At 40.1% G+C, this 20,797-nt stretch overlaps 1 protein-coding gene across 1 annotated transcript in view; it reads right to left on the bottom strand.

Moving 5' to 3' along the window:
- The window catches only part of tenm1 (teneurin transmembrane protein 1), a 244,532-nt gene that overhangs the window by 25,454 nt on the left and 198,281 nt on the right, over window positions 1–20,797 (bottom strand). Inside the window, exon 23 of the mRNA XM_036937297.1 lies at window positions 795–949. Within this exon, the coding sequence (XP_036793192.1) occupies window positions 795–949 (155 nt within the window). The remainder of the gene's footprint in view (window positions 1–794; window positions 950–20,797) is intronic.

Here is a 20,797-nt window from a genome sequence, read left to right as displayed (position 1 = left end):
ATTAAAATATCATGACTGGTTGTGTTCATGCCACATTAAAAGGTAATGAATTTTGACCTTTATTATAGGCCCGCTAAAAATATTCCGTGCAACACGCCGACCCCTTGAATGTCATGGTGTAGCCTAATTTGCACTCTGATAAAGATGGTTTCCTATGGCAAGGTCTGAGGGCTGAGAATAATTGCTCTCTGAGTCAGGGTGCATCCCATGCCCTATCTGGGCCTCAGTTGCTCATGAGAGCAGGGACAGGAGCAAGAATAAAACTCTCCATTGAGAGGGAGCATTCAGCCGCTAAGGCCAGTTAATCATGGCGGGAACATCTCAAAGGAAATTTCATTCTCGATATCAGGCCTCTCCATTTTTATAGGTCAGATAGATAAAAGATCTGTCTTTACTTGTTTATTTTTTTTTCTCTTGGACATTATTGTCTAATTGCTCATCGCTAATATCAGTTTTAATGCTTTGCTACATTACTTATTGATGACTTAACTGTGCTACTTATATATGACTGTGTATAGATTAAAAGGGAATTGTTGCATGATAAGATCCTTGGAACCAGAAGATGATATCAATCATAGATAAGGGGTAAATAACTGCTTTTGAAATACTTTTCTGTCCGTTCAGTCTGCCAGTACTGCCCTATGTAAATGCAAGGCTTGGGATACCATACATTCCTAGCTCACTGTGTGTGTGAGTGTGTGTGTGAGTGTGAGTGTGTGTGTGTGTGTGTGTGTGTGTGTGTGTGTGTGTGTGTGTGTGTGTGTGTGTGTGTCTGTGCCATCTAGTCATCTTACCTGTGAAATATCCATGCGGGCGTCACAACTTAATGGCTGAGTGGAAGTCAGGCTATTGGAACCAATGACAGTTGATATCATTCCTTTTCCATTGATCTTGCGAATCATGGTTCCATCAACAAAGTAGACTAATCCTTGCTTGTCCACTGCAATCCCTGTTGAAGGGGAAGGAGAGACAATGCATTAGCGCACAGCTCAGTATCAAAGAAACAGCAGTAACACTTTGTTGTCATAGATGTGATTACTCTGACAATATTATAAGCTTGACATTACATGTGATGACACTTTATGACAACATTCACCAGACTTTGACATGATGGAAGAGACCAGTCTTGTGATAAAGGCTGTTTATGACAATCAAATAGGCATATTATTACTGAACTACCTTCAAAGGGAGAGAATGAAATGCTGTATGTCATCTTGATACACCCATTCATTCCTTATTGGACAATATGCCTATACTGTAGCCTACAGTAGACAACAGTGAGTCTGAATCATGTTTGTTCAAAAAGAGTGAATTATGAACTAAAATCCTTCAAAGAGCAGCGGGACCAAGATGGTATTGAAACAGAGCTCCCATTAAGGAGTAACAGATTGCAACAGCAGTCTATTCGCTCTCTCATCACATTGTTATGGTGAACAGCCTGGCTCCATGGTGGAGTGAGTGACTACTTTTATCCCTGTCATCAGTCCCCTTTCCCCACAGAGATGTGTGCTGCATGATAATAATAGCCAATTAATTTAATCAAGTGTCTGGGTATTATTTGATGAGATTTGCAATGCAAGTTGGGAGTCTTTAGAGCTCACAAAGCAATGCAGATTCCAGATCACATGCTGCTGGCTGCCGCATTCCTCCAACACTCTCCAATCCCAATGAATGAGGCAGCTTTAATCGTCTTAGAGGAGCTTACATCCTTAAAACCAATTCTGAAATTTAAGTTTGAAAAGGTTCAAGGCAACAATTTGGCTAGTTGCAGCATGCATTGAGCAGCATCCTCTGTAATTGTGTTAATGGAAAAATATGACAAAATAGTCAACACAACAGAGTTGTGTCCCTTCTCTGCAAAAAAAATATGTGGTCAAAGTAAAATGTTAATAAAAAAGTATACTCTTTTGAGGTTTCAAAGGGTGTTACGAATTTAACGTTTTTAACACACTGACCATTGAAAAAAAATTCTATACGTTTGGTAAAAGACCAAAGCCATATTATGGCAAGAACAGCTCAAATAAGTAAAGAGAAAAGACAGTCCATCATTACTTTAAGGCATGAAGGTCAGTCAATCCAGAAAGTTTCTTCAAGTGCAGTCGCAAATACCATCAGACACTATGATGAAATTGGCTCTCATGAGGACTGCCACAGGAAAGGAAGACCCAGAGTTACCTCTGCTGCAGAGGATAAGTTCATTAGAGTTACTAGCCTCAGAAATTGCAGCCCAAATAAATGCTTCACAGAGTTCAAGTAACAGACACATCTCAACATCAACTGTTCAGAGAAGACTGCTTGAATCAGGCTTTCATGGTCGAATTGCTGCAAAGAAACCACTACTAAAGGAAACCAATAATAAGAAGAGACTTGCTTGGGCCAAGAAACATGAGCAATGGACATTAGACCGGTGTAAATCTGTACTTTGGTCTGATGAGTCCAAATTTGAGATTTTTGGTTCCAACTGCCGTGTCTTTGTGAAACACAGAGTAGGACAACGGATGATCTCCACATGTGTGGTTCCCACTGTGAAGCATGGAGGAGGAGGTGTGATGGTGCTTTGCTGGTGAAACTGTCTGTGATTTATTTATAATTCAAGACACACTTTACCAGCATGGCTACCAAAGCATTCTGCAGCAATACGCCATCCCATCTGGTTTGAGCTTAGTGGGACTATCATTTGTTTTTCAACAGGACAACGAACCCAACACACCTCCACGCTGTGTAAGGGCTATTTGACCAAGAAGGAGTGATGGAGTGCTGCATCAGATGACGTTCAGATGACGTTACTTAACGAGGCAAGTCAGTTAAGAACAAATTCTTATTTACAATGACGGCCTACCCCGGCCAAAACAATCACCCGACCTCAACCCAATTGAGATGATTTGGGATGAGTTGGACCACCGAGTGACAGAAAAGCAGCCAACAAGTGCTCAGCATATGTAGGAACTCCTTCAAGACTGTTGGAAAAACACTCCTCATGAAGCTGGTTGAGAGAATGTCGTGAGTGTGCAAAGCGGTCATCGAGGCAAAGGGTGGCTACTTTTAATAATATAACATATATTTTGATTAACATTTTTTTGGGTTACTCCATGATTCCATGTGTTATTTCATAGGTTTAATTAGAAAAAGCCTTGAATAAGTAGGTGTCTCCACACTTTTGACTGGTACTGTATGTGTAGGTTTTCAACTAAGACCGTCGAAGTAGGCTTGGGAGCTGAAATGAACAGCTGTGACATACAACAGCCAAATACCTAGTCAGTTGTACAACTGAATGCATTCAACTGAAATGTGTCTTACACATTTAACCCAACTTCTCTAAACCAGAGAGGTGCAGGGAGCTGCTGTAATTTACATCTACATCTGTGGTGTCCAGGGAACAGTGGGTTAACTGCATTCCTTGGGGGTAGAATAACAGATTTTTCCTTGTCACCTCAGGGATTTGATCCACCAACCTTTCAGTTGCTGGCCCAATGCTCTAACCACTAGGATACCTGCCACCCCTACAATGGTTGTGCATTTCATGTCTATCAGGAATACACAATTATGAGGTACAGCACAGTAAATGGATTGCCTTGGCATGGAGAGCCTATAGAATGGACTTCTTTACTATGTTTGTGTGAACAACCTGACAAAACAATTCTGCCATCAATCCTTGTACCACTCAAGGTCAGGTTGAGATATCCGGTTTGAGTCAGGCACTTAGTAAGCCTGGTGGGTAGAACGACACATTCTTACCTGGTCATATCAGGGATTCAATCCTGCAACATTTCGGTTACTGGACCAACAGTCTAACCACTAGGCTACCTGCCCCCCCTACCACCCAAGGTCAGGTTGAGATATCCTGTTTGAGTCAGGCACTTAGTAAGCCTGGTGGGCCGAAGGGCATTATGTTGGCTGCTTCTCTGGGACTGGGACTAGCCTTGAACCTATTGGTTTTGTGTCCAGGTCCACACAGTGTTTACATCAGGGCTGGCCAGCCAACTCCTCCAGGGGCGCTGTCTGTCTGCTGCCAGTTATCTCTCATTTAGACTCCGGTCAGGGCTTGAGAAGCCAGGTGAGTGGACACACTCCTCTGACCAATCAATGATGAAACCAACAAATTAAAAGTAATTTCTTTCAACAGTGAAATAAGATGAAACTGAAATCCTACAGATGCTGTGTGTTTAGGCTTTCCTGGAAAATGTTAACAATCTATTTCAGCAGTCTGAACAAACTCCACAGTTGACAACATTATATCCTCAAATTTAAGGGCTCATTCTGTTTAAGACACAGAGATACTGCAGAGGATATTTTGAACTGATTGCCAGACATGTTTCCATGAATAATAGAACTCTAAATGCATAATTTAAGAATCCATATATTTCAACCAAAATACTCATGTTTGAACAACATTAGCTTCAATACTGCTTGTATAGAGACATACTGTACCTCATCATTGAGCTTAATTGCATGACATATCACCCTCATCATCTAGTTAATTATGCATGATGTGGTCCCGTCATACCCTTCATAGTGTACCAAATAACAGGTTGTCACTAGTTAACACAGCCACAAAGTCAAATTATGGCTAAACCCTGCCCATTTCAACAATTTCACTTCTTAACATTGGATTTTAAACCTAACCTTAACCACATTGGTAACCTTATGCCTAACCACAACCTTAAATTAATACCCAAAATATAATCTGACTTTAAGGCTGTGTCATCTAGCAGAAACCCAAATAACAGAGAGCGTACCGAAATAGAGAGCAGAGCAGAAACCCCCATGGTACATTTGAACTCATCTTAGTTTTATCTAATTAAAATTCCAAAATACAAAACAGCTTAATGTAAATGCAAGTATCTGTGACCTTGGGGGTGAAGCTGTTAATACGCTGGGAAACATGTTTACTTCAAATACAATTTTATTTGTCACATGCGCTGAATACAACGGGTGTAGTCTTTATTGTGAAATGCTTACTTGCGAGCTCTTCCCAACTATGCAGAGTTTTAAAATGAAAAATAGTAACACGAGTAACACAAAATACACAAGAATTGAGCTATATACATGGAGTACCAGTACCAGATCAATGTGCAGGGGTACAAGGTAGTTAAGGTAGATATTTACATAAAGGCAGGGTAAAGTGAATAGGCATCAGGATAGATAATAATAAGAGTAGAATACAAAAGAGAGTAGCAGCAGCATATGAGGAGTGTAAAAGTGTGTGTGTATGTGTGCGTGAGTGTATGTGTGTTCGTTTGTATGTAATGCATGAGAATGTGTGTGGGTATTGTGTGAGAGTCTCAGTGTAGTGTGAGTGTGTATGTACAGTGCCATCAGAAAGTATTCACAACCCTTGAATTTTTCCACATTTTGTTGTGTTACAGTCTGAATTTAAGATTTTGTGTCACTGGCCTACACACAATACCCCACAATGTCAAAGTGGAATTACGTTTTTTTTCCCCGAAATCTTTACAAATGAATTAAAAATGAAATGCTGAATTGTCTTGAGTCAATACGTATTCAACCCCTTTGTTATGGCAAGCCTAAATAAGTTCAGGAGAGGAAGGAAACTGCACAGGGATTTCACCATGAGGCCAACAGTGACTTTAAAACAGTTACAGAGTTTAATGGTTGTGATAGGAGAAAACAACATTGTAGTTACTCCACAGTACTAACCTAATTGACAGAGTCAAAAGAAGGAAGCCTGTACAGAATACAACTACTACCAGAACATGCAACCTGTTGGTAACAAAAGTAATACTGCAGAAAATTTGGAAAGATAATACCCTTTTGTCCTAAATACAAGTGTTTAGGGCAAATCTAATATAATCACTGAGTACCACTCTCCAAATGTTCAAGCATAGTGGTGGCTGCATCATGCTATGTGCATGCTTGTAATCATTAAGGACTGGGGAGTTTTTCAGGATAGAAAATAAACATAATGGAGCTAAGCATAGGCAAAATCCTAGAGGAAAACCTGGTTCAGTCTGCTTTACACCAGACACTGGGAAATCAATTCACCTTTCAGCAGGACAATAATCTAAAACAAATCTATACTGGAGTTGCTTACCAAGACAGTGACATAAATCTACGGCAAGACCTGGAAATGGGTGTCTAGCAATGATCAACAAACAATTTGAAAGAGTTTGAAGAATTTTGAAAATAATAATGGGCAAATGCTGCACAAACCAGGTGTGGAAAGCTCTTAGAGACGTACCCAGAAAGACTTAAAAAGCGCTTCTACAAAGTATTGACCCGGGGGTGTGAAAACTTAATTTTCAATACATTAGTAAAAATGTACAAACACATGTTTCACTTTGTCATTATGGGGTATTGTGTGGAGATGGGTGAGTAAAAATACATATTTAATCAATTTTGAATTCAGGCTGTAACACAACACAATGTGGAGTAAGTCAAGGGGTATGAATAATTTCAGAAGGCACTATTTAGCCTTGTGAGTGTGCATAGAGTCAGTGCAAGATAGGGTAAGTGCAGATAGAGTTTGGTAACCATTTAATGAACTATTTAGGAGTCTTATAGCTATTTAGCAGTCTTATTGCTTGGGGGCAGAAGCTGTCTCGGAGCCTGTCGGTCCGAGGACTGATGCTCGCTTACTGTTTGCCGGATGGTAGCAGAATGAACAGTCTATGGCTTTGATGGCTGGAGACTTTGGCAATTTTTCAGGCCTTCCTCTGACACCGCCTGATATAAAGTTCCTCGATGGCAGGGAGCTCGGCCCCAGTGATGTTCTGTAGTGCTTTGTGGTCGAGGGTGCTGCATTTGCCATACCAAGTGGTGATGCAGCCAGTCAAGATGCTCTCAGTGGTGCAGCTGTAGAACTTTTTGAGGCCATGTTGACTACAGCTCCATCGATGTGGATGTGGGCATGCTCTCCCTTCTTTCTCCTGTAGTCCACGATCAGCTTCTTGGTCTTACTGATGTTGAGGGAGAGATTGTTGTCCTGGAACCACACTGCCAAGTCTCTGACCTCCTCCCTGTAGACTATCTCATCGCCATCAGTGATCGTCAGTAAACTTGATGATGTTGGAGTTGTGCATGGCCAAGCAGTCGTGGGTGAACAGAGAGTACAGGTGTCGGGGAAATTCATACTGAGACTTTGTCATTTTTTCAAACAATCATCTTTATTTAATGTTGATTAATTATTGTAATAATGAGACTAGTCAACCCCACAGTCTTGACTGTTGGGCAGAGTAGCCTAACCTTTACACAAATGCAGAGTTCTTTATATAGCTGACACTAAGAATGCTCAGTCATGGTTGGTTCCACCCCTCCCATGCAGAATAGGGCATCATAAGCAACTCTGAGTACATCATGTCGTTATCTGCACGGGGTTGTTGTCTTAACACCAACCTGGCTTAGGTTCACCGTTATAAGGATTATTTTGAGACAATGAGGGATTGTTCTACTCCTAAGCTATCTCTAGTAAAATACATTATTGTCAATGTAATGCAGTCTTTAACTCATTTGTCAGCTCATTCCATCTCTAGTGACCATACGCCCAGATTAGCTGCAGGGAACTAGAGTGTAGACCATAAAAACACAGACACTAGTAGGACAGAAATGTCTTACTATTAGTTAAATATTAATTGTTAACCATTAATATCATATAGATCAGGTAAAGATGTCATTTTTCTATCACACAGGAGTGAACTAAGCACACATGCTTGAGGGGCCCCCGTGTTGAGGGTGAGCGTGGTGGAAGTGGTTGGCTACCCTCACATGTTGGATATGAGGATTAGTTCCAGTTTTAGAGGCAGGAATACTAGAAATGCTGGGTTGGAGCAAATCTAAGCACTTCTTTTGATTTGTGTGATGCTGTTGATGGAAGTATTGACCACTACTACTTCAGGTCTTCTCCAGTGTCCACATATTGAGAGCAACTTTAGGATAACAGTAGGGGGAGAATTTTTACTGTGTCTAATATTTAAAAGCTCTCTTATACTCCAGGTATATTGTTTGTGGTAGTTGCATTGCTGTAGTGTTCGCACAATAACTTTTTTATAAAGTCATAGTGAAATATATTCAAAGCATAATTTTAAATGCAAATATACGATTTCTATGGTAGAAAATATATATGGAACACTGACACTGTTACCTGATACCTATGCATATGAGAGGTCTAAAAGTAGGGCTAAATAGATTAATCATCCAGATATGATTAAGCCTTCTGTAAATTAATCATGTCTAGGTTACCTCATTGAATCCTTGACCCCCAAACATCGGCCTGGTGAGTTAAATCCACTGCTGAACGAGCGAGACCAAATAATTTATGGCACAGACAAAAAGAATGCTACTTCAGATGCCAGGAGTCCAAAGCTATTACCCTGGGTATCATGTAACATTTCACAGCACAAGCTTAGGTGGATGCCCTGGGGAAAAGGTGGGAAATAAAATGATGAATTGACCAGTCACCAGGTCTGACCCAGCGTTAATACCTCGGCCAATGTATTTAATAAAATAAAGAAGGTAAAACATTAATTTTGAGGAGAAGCTCTTGACCCTGATCTATCTCTGGTCCCTGCTGCTGGGGCAAAACGCAACATATCCAGGGCAGCCTAGCCTGGCCAGTACTGGTTGGAGGAAGCTGCAATGTGTCTGCCTGGGATGCCTGGATGACTGGGTGCCTGGTGCCGCTCCCTGGCTTCCACAGCCAGTTGCTCCACATCAGAGAGACTGATATGTGGGTCCTGCCTGAGCGTACGTGTGTTCACAGATGACTGCTCCTGCCACTTTCATGCATGCTTCCTCATTAAAACAGCACTGGCAGCCTCCATGCCGTCTCACACTGATAACGTGGAGTGTACACGTCCTATGCAATGATTGTACGGACAGCTCTTGTTCTCTCTGGAGAGGGCTTTCGTGTGTGGCAGCTTGATTCCTGCACCACACGGGAGGTCGATAATTGGACATATATGTTTGAGTTGAGAACTGCCACAAACGTGGTGGAAAATGCTTATGAATTTCTTTGAAACGCTGCCACATTGAAACAAAACCATGGGATCTGTGTATCTGGTATAGCTAACGCCCACCTTTGTTATTGAAAAATATTGAGATCCAGTGTGGGCTTTCAAAGGGTTTGGCATTCTTTTTGGGTGAATAAGGCTGGGGGCTAAAGTGACTGGAGTTCTGAGACTGGGAAGGGAGGTACAGTATATCACCTGAAACACTACTACTACCACTACTGCTATTGTACAATGGAATACAAGGAGGGAGTATTATTGATACCAATTTGTTTAGAGAACATTGTGGCCCACTTGAGGCAACGTGTTGCCAGATACTCTACGGAACCTAGTGGTTGACCTACTTCTGGGAGACCTTTTTATGGATAATCAAGAAGAAAAACACTTCTACATCTATTTCATGGCCAAGCACTCTCTCCAGCTTGAAAATACTTAATCAATGCTCAATGTGTTGCATTTATTTTTTGTTTGTAATCGGTTCGTCACCATATTTCCAGTCAATATGAATCCACTGAAAGTGAAGTAAATCCAATGTTTGTTTAACCACATCATAGCTGCTGCTTGATAGCTGCTGCTACTGTTAGAATCAGATACATTTCTAGCAGACACTACAGACCCTCTACACTGCATCTAAATGACATTGCATTAAGTAAACAAACAAGTAAACCAGGGATTTCAACAATTATCTTTAACACAGTGAAATCCTCCTGTAACAGTCAGTTAAATGCATTTATATCCGATATACAGTACATCTCTGGATATGATGGTATTGAGTACTTTGTTGTCTGCTACACTATTTTTGTGGTAAGAATTTATAGTGAGAAAACAACAACTCTCAGATTTCCGTGGGGTGAGGACCATCGACTGCTTTAAGGTCAAGAGTGTATTGATTGAAAATATATTTTAGAAGTGTGCAACTTAATTTTTGGTGGGCAAAACTTTCTAAAAGCTCATTTTTTTCTGAGTAGACTATTATGAAGCATGTGGACCTGGTGTCAGGTTATCAGACATTTGAATCAGTCTGCCAATGACCTTATCTTTCTTTAAAAGCATTTGTTCATCCTTAAGAGCCCTAGTCACTCAGTATACAATTGTTGTAAAAATCCACTTATTCTGCCCTCTTCTTGCTAAGATGCATCAAGCAACAGGATATCACTGGCAGTGGCGTACTGCAGTTTCTTGCCATAACCCCCCCACCCGCAAGGTCTGAGCAATTCCACACATTTCACCATGGGGCAAATAGAAAAATGTGCAGTTTTCTAGCTAATATCATGCTTTTCTACACATTTTGCCATGATGTTGAGAACTTTTGTTTCTGTTTTAAAGCTAATTTCATGCAATGCTACACATACTGCCAAAGGGCAGGGAGAAACATGTGTATTTTATAGTTCATCTCATGCCATTCTACACATTTTGTAGAGGCTGAGAGAATTTAGCATTTTTAAAGATAATTTCCTGCCTGTGGGCCTCCCTGTCTTGCAGGGGTGTGTGTTACGCCAGGGATCATTGGATATGCATTATCTAATGGATAGACTTGAACTCGGTTTAAGAAGTAGCCAGTCTACATTACTGCTTATCCATGTTTAAGTTCCAACCACGACAGTCAGTCGCTACCGCATCCTTTTGTTCAGTCTATTGGTTTCCTGTCTGTTGGCTTACACTTTAACATGTTCTACCAATCAACACCCTCAGAACTTTACAGTTCCCTGGTTATATAACAACGGAATGACTATGTGTTCCCATGTTTACAATGACAACTACCACGTTTACAATAACATCTCCTAACCTGTTGCTATTCATGGCATATCAAATTTTCAAATCAAATCAAATTGCACCAAATACAACAGGGAAATGCTTACTTAACCAACATGCAGTTTTAAGAACAATAAGTGTTAAGTAAAAAATACACATGAAAATGATTAAAGAGCAGTGGTAAAATAACAGTAACGAGGCTATATTATTATTTAAGTAATTTGTATTTAACCTTTATTCATATAGACAAGTCAGTTAAGAACAAATTCTTATTTACAATGATGGCCTACACCTGCCAAACCCGGACGACGCTGGGCCAACTGGATTTGAGTGGCGCCTCTAGCACTGAGATGCAGTGCCTTAGACCGCTGCGCCACTCAGGAGCCAGTACTGAGTCAATGTGCGGGGGCACAGGTTGGTCGAGGTATTTGAGGTAATATGTACAGGGTAGGTAGAGTTAGCACGACTATGCATAGATAATAAACAGAGAGTAGTAGCAGTGTAAAAGAGGGGGGGGGGGGGGGGGGGGGGGGGATGCAAATAGTCTGGGTAGCCATTTGATTAGCTGTTTGGGAGTCTTATGGCTTGGGGGTAGAAGCTGTTAACAAGCTTTTTGGACCTAGACTCGGTGCTCCGGTACCGCTTGCCATCCTCTTTGTTTATTCCCTCTACTTTTACACCTAGGCTCAGTCTGGTTCCTTTGGAAACATCAACTCATAAAAGTTGCTTCACGATCACAATGTTTTAAAACCCTGGAGAAAGATTTGGCCTTGCACATATTTAAACCATATTCCAATCTCCTTACTTCAACTAAGAGGAAAAACATATGATATACACAAGACCAGCAGGCCATGCATATTACTAATACATGCATAAGAAAATTACATGAACCCATATACTAATTAGAAAACGTCTTTGTGTGTCACATTAACTTGGCAATGCAAGGCCTCTTTACCATTCAAAAATGAAATTAAAGGCATCTGCCTACATTATTCACACCCTCTCCTGTCAATCAGAAAGGCTGACAAGCTGATGAAGGAAGACTCACAATCTGTGTGACAATGACAGAGCATCAACTAAAGACCCGCCAACACACCTAATTGATTCACTGCTTGATTTAGCAAAAAGTGTGCCAATGTCATCTTTCATAATCTAGCTTCTCCCTCAGGCTGTCTTAAGGAGCTAAAAAAAAAATAACCCTTCACAAGTGCTGGGCTAAAGGTCAGGGTTATTTTAAAGCATTGTTCTAAAGAATAATAATACATCATTACTGTGTGAGGTGCTCTGGCAAAGTGTGTTTATTATATCAAACTGCAAATAGACAGCACCTTTCCTCTGTATGCCAGATCTAACAACATCTAGTCCTAGTCACAACAATCCTGCCAAATATCATCACCAAAAGCATACACATTACTAATCACAAAATCCACACATTAATACAACGTGTTTCTATTCAGGCCAAGTGGAACATTAGCTTGTACAGTACACAGTCGCTTGCAGGTGGAACAATGTAGTAGTTGCAGTTACCGTAACAACATGGGCATCTATTCACCAGGGGGAATGGATTGATCTCAATTTCGCTGTTGTTATGAGCGACAGACCAACTAATCCATCCCCATCTGGAGTGTCATCTCTGAGCCATTCATCAGCCTCACATGACTATATTAAAATAGACCCAGGTCTCCACATTAACGCTTGTCCTCTTGTCCGGGACAAGAAGAATAAATCACACAAATATCACAATATCAAACAATTACTGAGATCAGAATTTGATCAGAGAGGTCAACATTGGAATAATATTTAAATCTATTTCTCAAGTACCTAAATAAAAAAGCCTCCATGTCAAAGCGTAGGTGATATGCATATTGGCCTACAGCCTCATGTCCAAACAGATGCTGACATGAGGAAGAGGAAAATGCAGCCAAGCTTTAATGAGACTTTTAATTACATAAATATAGGCTAAACACCAGTCATATTTGACAAATATAATGAAGGATAAAGGCTTGATTCGGTCGACATACTGGCGGTACGGTTCATTCAGATCAAATGGTCAAAAGACCTGAGCGAAGGACAGTACCGCACACCGCTCATCACCTGACTTAAATCTGAGCGGAGGCGGTTTGAAATGATATAACCATTAACTTTATTGTCATTTTATGAGACATGTCTTACCTTGTTTCCAAGTAGCCTAGCCAAAAATACAACCATAGAAGTGTTGAGAAAATTATTTTATAGGCACACCATTGAAAAAAAAGAATTTTTCTCATGTTCTATTGTTTTTCAAATCAACATTATTTTATTTTCCAGCAGCCAAAGACATAATCTTAGTCATATTGGCAACCCATGTTAGTGGATGTATATTTAGATCTCCCCTCTTTCTTAATTTCAAACAGATATTTGTCTCATGAAACTTCTTGCGTGTGCAGTGCACATTGTCGAGCTTATATGAAGAAATAAAACTGAATCAACATTTTAAGCTAAAAGGTCTGATCTGTTGCATCAGCCTCATTACTGTGTGTGGCATGGTTAGTAAAACACCTCTTTCTCAGACAAATAATAATCTGATGTTATTACTACCCCTGTTTTTGCACATTGCAATTGACCTGACAGTTTCCTTGATTTTGATTGTGCCTGTACAAATAGTTTTCACTGATTTAATCACACCCTTATATGTCCTCAAAGAATGATCAATAAAACAAAACTACTTTGATTATGACACATTGGGGAAGTGAAGATGATTGTATAACCAAAAAAAAAACAACCTAACACAATTTACTAAATGTAATACTGCCTGTTAATAGTATAGCCAGACGAGTTAAGAGTATAGTTGGCATAAAAACGCATAATCCAAAGCCTTTTCTCTTAGTGTCCTATTTATGCAACACAACGTAATTCAGCAGGATGCACAAAATGAGGATAAATCCAAGGCTGGCTGAGCTGACAGTGATGAACTGATGTTGTGGTTTCATGGTTCAGGGAGCTATTATAATTAATAGTTCTAATGTTTTATGTGCTTCTGGGGACACTGCAAAAACCGTGGGACTGAGGAGAGTGTCAATACAACATCAATATCAATGAAGGCCCAAACAGTAGTGCATGTATGGACTGCAGCTGCTTCAGAATGACTGCATCTGTATCTGTGACAGCCAGTAATACCCATTATTCCTGAAGGTTAATGCCACGCCGTGGAGTACCGCAGCCTCTCTTCCTCTCACCTACCTTTGCAGATCTGTAAGCCATGACACACTTAAATCCTGTTAGCAATACACTATTCTGCTCCCTCCCAGCCTGGGTGCCCTGATTTAGGAACAGTTTCATCACTCGTCATGGTTTTACAGTAACATCTTTATTTTGATTTGGCTGTCATCATTTACTCCCATGTGACAACAAAACACACACCAAAAAATAATAAACTGGCTGCATGGGACCGGGGACCGTGTCACATGTTGTTGAAACAGTCCTGTAAAGGCCTGTACGTTGAAGGGGGGTCATTCCCCCCCTTCAACAAGAAAGAGGATTTCAACACCCACCATCTCAGATTGGTCTGAAATTGTTTCTGATGTTTAGCTGCGGCTGAGAGTATTGTTTCTTTATCCTATGTAAAGTACTCCCAGTGAATTTGTTGACTCCCCCCCTTTTCAGAGATATTTGTCATTTAATAAGGATCGGCCACATTTTTTCAATTTTCGCCTAAAATGACATACCCAAATTGCCTGAAGCAAGGATATGCATATTCTTGGTACCATTTGAAGGAAAACACTTTGAAGTTTGTGGAAATGTGAGAGGGATGTCGGAGAATATAACACATTAGATCTGGTCAAAGATAATACAAAGAAAAAAACAACCATTTATTTATATATATTTTTTTACCATCATCTTTGAAATGCAAGAGAAAGGCCATAACGTATTATTCAAGCCCAGGTGCAATTTAGATTTTGGCCACTAGATGGCAGCAGGTTATGAGCAAAATTTCAGACATCCAATAAACCATTGCATTTCTGTTCTAAATTTTGTATCAAGACTACCCAAATGTGCCTAATTAGTTTATTAATAACTTGTGCACAGTTCAGAACTGTGCACTCTCCTCAAACAATAGCATGGTATTCTTTCACTGTAATAGCTACTGTAAATTGGACAGTGCAGTTATATTAACAAGAATTTAAGCTTTCTGCCAATATCAGATATGTCTTTGTCCTGGGAAGTTTTCTTGTTACTTACAACCTCATGCTAATCGCATTAGCCTACGTTAGCTCAACCGTCCCACAGGCGAACCACCAATCCTGAACGAGTTTTAAATTGTTTGATTTATGTTCCATCCTACAGCCTAATATTACCAAGTTCTGACCAATAGATGGTGCTGTTCCAAGTTTATTTTTGAAAGAACAACGACCCCTATTTGAAACAGTGGCCAGGTAAATAAAACCAAAGCATGGGCATCATATGTTGTCCATAGACTACTTAAGGAAACCAATATGTCATTTTGTAATTTGGGTGAACTATAAATTTTACGTAAAAAATAAATCACCTAATAGTAGGAACAGCACCATCTAGTGGTCAGAACAGGTGGGTCTAATCGGGTAGTCTAATCGGGTGGGTCTAATCCTGAATGCTGATTGGTTAAAACCACACTCCAGCCAGTGTCTATTCCACAAATGACTACCAGCTAAATCTAGGATGTTAAAAAGCCTATTTACTCTGTTCCTTCTAACTGCGCAATCCACTGTCTCATCAGCCCATCCAAGCAATCTATAAACTTGATCTCCACTATAAAAAAGCATCAAGAGATTATCTCACATTTCTTTAGACTAAGATTTAGTTTTCAACAGTGGAGATTTGTATAAACCTTGCTGTCTGTCTCTCCGACATTTGCAACATTCTTTCAATATTCAAATTTGATCTCCTGCTGTCCCATAGTAATGAACGTGTCATGACGAGACAGACAGGCATTTCTCAGCCAGTCTAAATCCTGAATCAGCTGGCATTTTTATTGATATATACAAAGAAATGTCAATTGATAAAAAGGTCAAATGAAATGAAGTGCAGAAAATTTTGAGTCTGTCCAGCTTCAGTTTGAAGTGATTGTGTTAGCGGTTTTGTTAGCTAGTTCCTCTGAACAACAGTGTCCTGACGAGTGAGCACATTTTCTATGCCAGGTGAAATCGCGCCTCATTAGCTCATTGTTAAGGATGTATCCAAATAAATGTCACTGAAAACAGCTTAAACAAATGCAAATGTAGCTACTTTACTGTTATTCTGGCTGCACTTTTTGATGTGACTGTAAATTAGCCGTATTTGGCTAGCTAGCAAGCGAGGGATAAGAATGTTGCCAGCCAGTTTGGCAAAGGAACATTTTGAACAAGCAACTGGGTCGCACCCATAGATACAGAACAACAAGACTGAACGACTGGGTCGCGTTAGAGCGAACAACCAGCCAGCTCGGGTAGCAACCCTAGATTTATGTCGGGACTATATCTTGTGGAAGCATGAAATAGTATGAATAAATTAATCAAAAGAATATTTTAAATGAAAATATGCCAATCATTATTTGAATATGTTGGCAGCCCACTGTATAAAAGTGATAATCCCCTCAAAGCCAATGTGTTTGACGGAACAATTGGCATGATTTGCCGGCCCTCAAATTCGTGTCGGGCCTAACAACCCCAGTGCCAATATATCCTCCAAACGCAGGCTTCTCAGGCATTATCACTTAATTATACAGTACCAGTCAAAAGTTTGGAAACACCTACTCATTCAAGGGTTGTAGAATAATAGTGAAAACATCAGAACTATTAAATAACACATATGGAGTCAAGTAGTAACCAAAAAAGTGTTTTATATTTTATATTCAAAGTAGCCACCCTTGCCTTGATGACAACTTTGCAAACGCTTGGCACTCTCTCAACCAGCTTCATGAGGTAGTCACCTGGAATGCTTTCCCAACAGTCTTGAAGGAGTTCCCACATATGCTGAGCACTTGCTGGCTGCTTTTCCTTCACTCTGCGGTCCAACTCATCCCAAACCATCGCAATTGGGTTGTGGTCGGGTGATTATGGAGGCCAGGTAATCTGATGCAGCACTCCATCACTCTCCTTCTTGGTCAAATAGCTCTTACACAGCCTGGAGGTGTGTTTTGGGTCATTGTCCTGTTGAAAAACAAATGACAGTCCCACTAAGCGCAAAACAGATGGGATGGTGTATCGCTATAGAATGTTGTGGAGGCCATGGAGGTTAAATGTGCTTTGAATTCTAAACAAATCACTGACAGTGTCACCAGCAAAGCACCCTCACACCTCCTCCTCCATGCTTCACAGTGGGAACCACACATGCAGAGATCATCCGTTCACCGACTCTGTGTCTCACAGAGACACGGCGGTTGGATACAAAAATCTCAAATTTGGACAAGACCAAAAGGACAGATTTACAATGGTCTAATGTCCATTGCTCGTGTTTCTTGTCCAAGCAAGTCTCTTCTTATTGGTGTCCTTTAGTAGTGGTTTCTTTGCAGCAATTCGACCATGAAGGCCTGATTCAAGCAGTCTCTTCTGAACAGTTGATGTGTCTGTTACTTATTTGCATTTATTTGGGCTGCAATCTGAGGTGCAGGTAACTCTGTGTCTTCCTTTCCTGTAGCAGTCCTCATGAGAGCCAGTTTCACCATAGTGCTTGATGGTTTTTGCGACTGTACTTGAAGAAACGTTAAAAGTTGTTGAAATTTTCCGCAATGACTGAACTTCATGTCTTAAAGTAATGATGGACTGTTGTATCTCTTTGTATCTGCTTTGAACTGTTCTTGCTATAATATGGACTTGGTATTTTACCAAATAGGGCTATCTTCTGTATACCACCCCTACCATGTCACAACACAACTGATTGGCTCAAATGCATTACGAAGGAAAGAAATTCCACAAAATAACTTTGAAAATGGCACACTTGTTAATTGAAATGCATTCCTGGTGACTACCTCATGAAGCTGGTTGAGAAAATGCCAAGTGTGTGCAAAGCTGTCATCAAAACAAAGGGTGGCTACTTTGAAAAATCTCAAATATATTTAGATTTGTTTAACACTTGTTTTGGTTACTATATGATTCCATATGTGTTATTTCATAGTGGATGTCTTCACTATTATTCTACAATGTAGAAAATAGTAAAAATAAAGAAAAGCCCATGTATGAGTAGGTGTGTCCAAACTTTTGACTGGTTCTGTACAACAGGTGGGTCTAATCTTGAATGCGGATTGGTTAAAACTGCATTCCAGCTGGTGTCTAAGTTACCACCAGCTAAATATTTGATGTTAAAATGCATATTTACTCTGTTCCACCTGACTGCACAATCCACTGTCTCATCAGCCCAGCCAAGCAATTTATAAACTTGATCTCCACTATAAAAAGCAGCTACACATTGTCTCACATTTCTTTTAGACTAACATTTAGTTTTCAACAGCGGAGATTTGAAAAACCTTGCTGTCTGTCTCTGTCACGCCCTGATCGGTTTCATCTGTCCCTGTCATTGCCTCCACCCCCTCCAGGTGTCGCTTATTTTCCTCAGTGTATTATCCCTGTGTTTCCTGTCTCTTAGTGCTAGTTCATCTTGTATGTTTAGTAAAGTCAACCAGTGTGTTTTTCCCCATACTTCTTTTCTATTCTCATTTGCTAGTCTTCCCGGTTCTGACCACTGCCTGACTCTGGACTACTTTCCTGCCTTCCTGATCAACCTGCCTGCCCTGACCTTGAATCTGCCTGCCCTTCGGTACCTATTGGATTCTGAACTGGTTTTGACCTTTTGCCTGTACACAACCTTTTGCCTGTTCTCTTGTCTACCCCTTTTTGGATTAATAAACATTGTAAGACTCCAACCATCTGGGTCTCGCCTTGTGCATTGATAGTCTCTCCGAAATCATGAATCAGCTGGCATTATTTTTATGGATACATACAAAGAAATATCAATTGAAAAAAGGTAAAACAAAATAAAGTGCAGCTAGTTTGCAGTCTTTCCATCTTCAGTTTGAAGTGATTGAGTTAGCTGTGTTGTTGGCTAGCTCCTCTGAACAACAGTGTTCAACAGTGAAGAGGAAACTCCAGGATGCAGTTGACAGTGCCTCTGTCAAGTGTCTGTTCTTTTGCCCATCTTAATCTTTTCTTTTTATTGGCCAGTCTGAGATATGGCTTTTTCTTTGCAACTCTGCCTAGAAGGCCAGCATCCCGGGGTCGCCTCTTCACTGTTGACGTTGAGACTGGTGTTTTGCGGGTACTATTTAATGAAGCTGCCAGTTGAGGACTTGTGAGGTGTCTGTTTCTCAAACTAGACACTCTAATGTACTTGTCCTCTTGTTCAGTTGTGCACTGGGGCCTCCCACTCCTCTTTCTATTTTGGTTAGAGCCATTTTGCGCTGTTCTGTGAAGGGAGTAGTACACAGCGTTGTACAAGATCTTTGGTTTCTGGGCAATTTCTCGCATGGAATAGCCTTCATTTCTCAGAACAAGAATAGACTGATGAGTTTCAGAAGAAAGTCCTTTGTTTCTGGCCATTCCGAGCCTGTAATCAAACCCACAGATGCTGATGCTCCAGAGACTAATCTAGTCTAAAGAAGGCCAGTTTTATTGCTTCTTTAATCAGGACAACAGTTTTCAGCTGTGCTAACATAATTGCAAAAGGGTTTTCTAATGATCAATTAGCCTTTTAAAATGATAAACTTGGATTAGCTAACACAACGTGCCATTGGAACACAGGAGTGATGGTTGCTGATAATGGGCCTCTGTATGCCTATGTAGATATTCCATTAAAAAAACTGCCAGCTACAATAGTCATTTACAACATTAACAATGTCTACACTGTATTTCTGATCAATTTGATGTTATTTTAATGGACAAAAAAAATGCTTTTCTTTAAAAAACAAGGACATTTCTAAGTGGCCCCAAACTTTTGTACGGTAGTGTAGGACCATAAATAAATTATATGTAGAATTTATTTTAAAAATGTAGTTCCCCATGATAGGACAATAAATAAATTAGGTGTATCATTTATTTTTAAATGCTGTTCCACCATGATAGGATAATAAATAAGATGTATAATTCATTATAAAATGTATATCCCTCATCTGCACAGAATTGAAAGCTCTCTCACGACACCTGTTCACAGACATACATTGGTTCTGGGATATGCAACCATTTCCTTTCTCACTCATTTAATGCCACACTTTCCTAAACACCAAAAAACACACACCATCCATCTCAATACATCCACACATACCCACATACTGTGCCTTCTGTCTGCTGTTTTTATCTCCACCATGTTGAATTAGTGCTTTTGTGTTCCAATTAGTTATATTTAAAGATAGATAGAAAAGCTATATGTTTTGTTGTATTATTACAATCCATACCAAGGCTAGTATTGTGTGCTTCATTTTTAGAATAGCCATGGAGTAGTCTTTTTGTCAATTGGTTATCAATATACATTTTATTGACTACGAGAGCTACGCGTTTCCCTTTCAATCTATTTTCCTTGAAAATTGGATACAGAACTTTGCGCCGTTCTGCAATTTCCTTCGGGAACTGGTCATTTATGCCTATTTTCATGCCAACAAGTCTTTTACCCAGGCTTTTAACCAATATTGTATCTTTAAAGAAAGCAAATTTGGCAAAGATTGGGCGTTCATACCTCTGCCCTCTCTGTCCGAAGCGGTGTACACTTCTGAGTTGGATTTTGTCAATAGCTTTGTGTGGGATCTGAAGCGCTGTAAGGAGGAACTCTAACTACATACAGGTATTCAGGAACCTCTCCTTCTTTGTCTTGGATACATGTAAGTACCAGATTCTCTCTTATGGATTTAGTCTGTATGTCAAGTAAGGCTTCTCTCAGAACAATGTTCTCCTTTTAAAGTCCATTAACTTGTTTGTGTCTTTCTCCAATGTCACAGATATTTCATCACTCATCTCGAGGCTTGCCTTCAACTCTTTTATATCCTTACTGACTAGTTCAAGTTTTCCCAGTTTGTCATTTATTGATTTTAATAGATCGGTTTCGACCTTTACCATTTCCGGTGGTGAAAAGATTAAATCGTCTGTGTCTGTAGAAGAGTCACGTTT

This window comes from Oncorhynchus mykiss, chromosome 12, assembly GCF_013265735.2.
Source record: "Oncorhynchus mykiss isolate Arlee chromosome 12, USDA_OmykA_1.1, whole genome shotgun sequence".
Classification (NCBI taxonomy): domain Eukaryota; kingdom Metazoa; phylum Chordata; class Actinopteri; order Salmoniformes; family Salmonidae; genus Oncorhynchus; species Oncorhynchus mykiss.
This window is presented reverse-complemented; position numbering and strand designations above follow the sequence as displayed.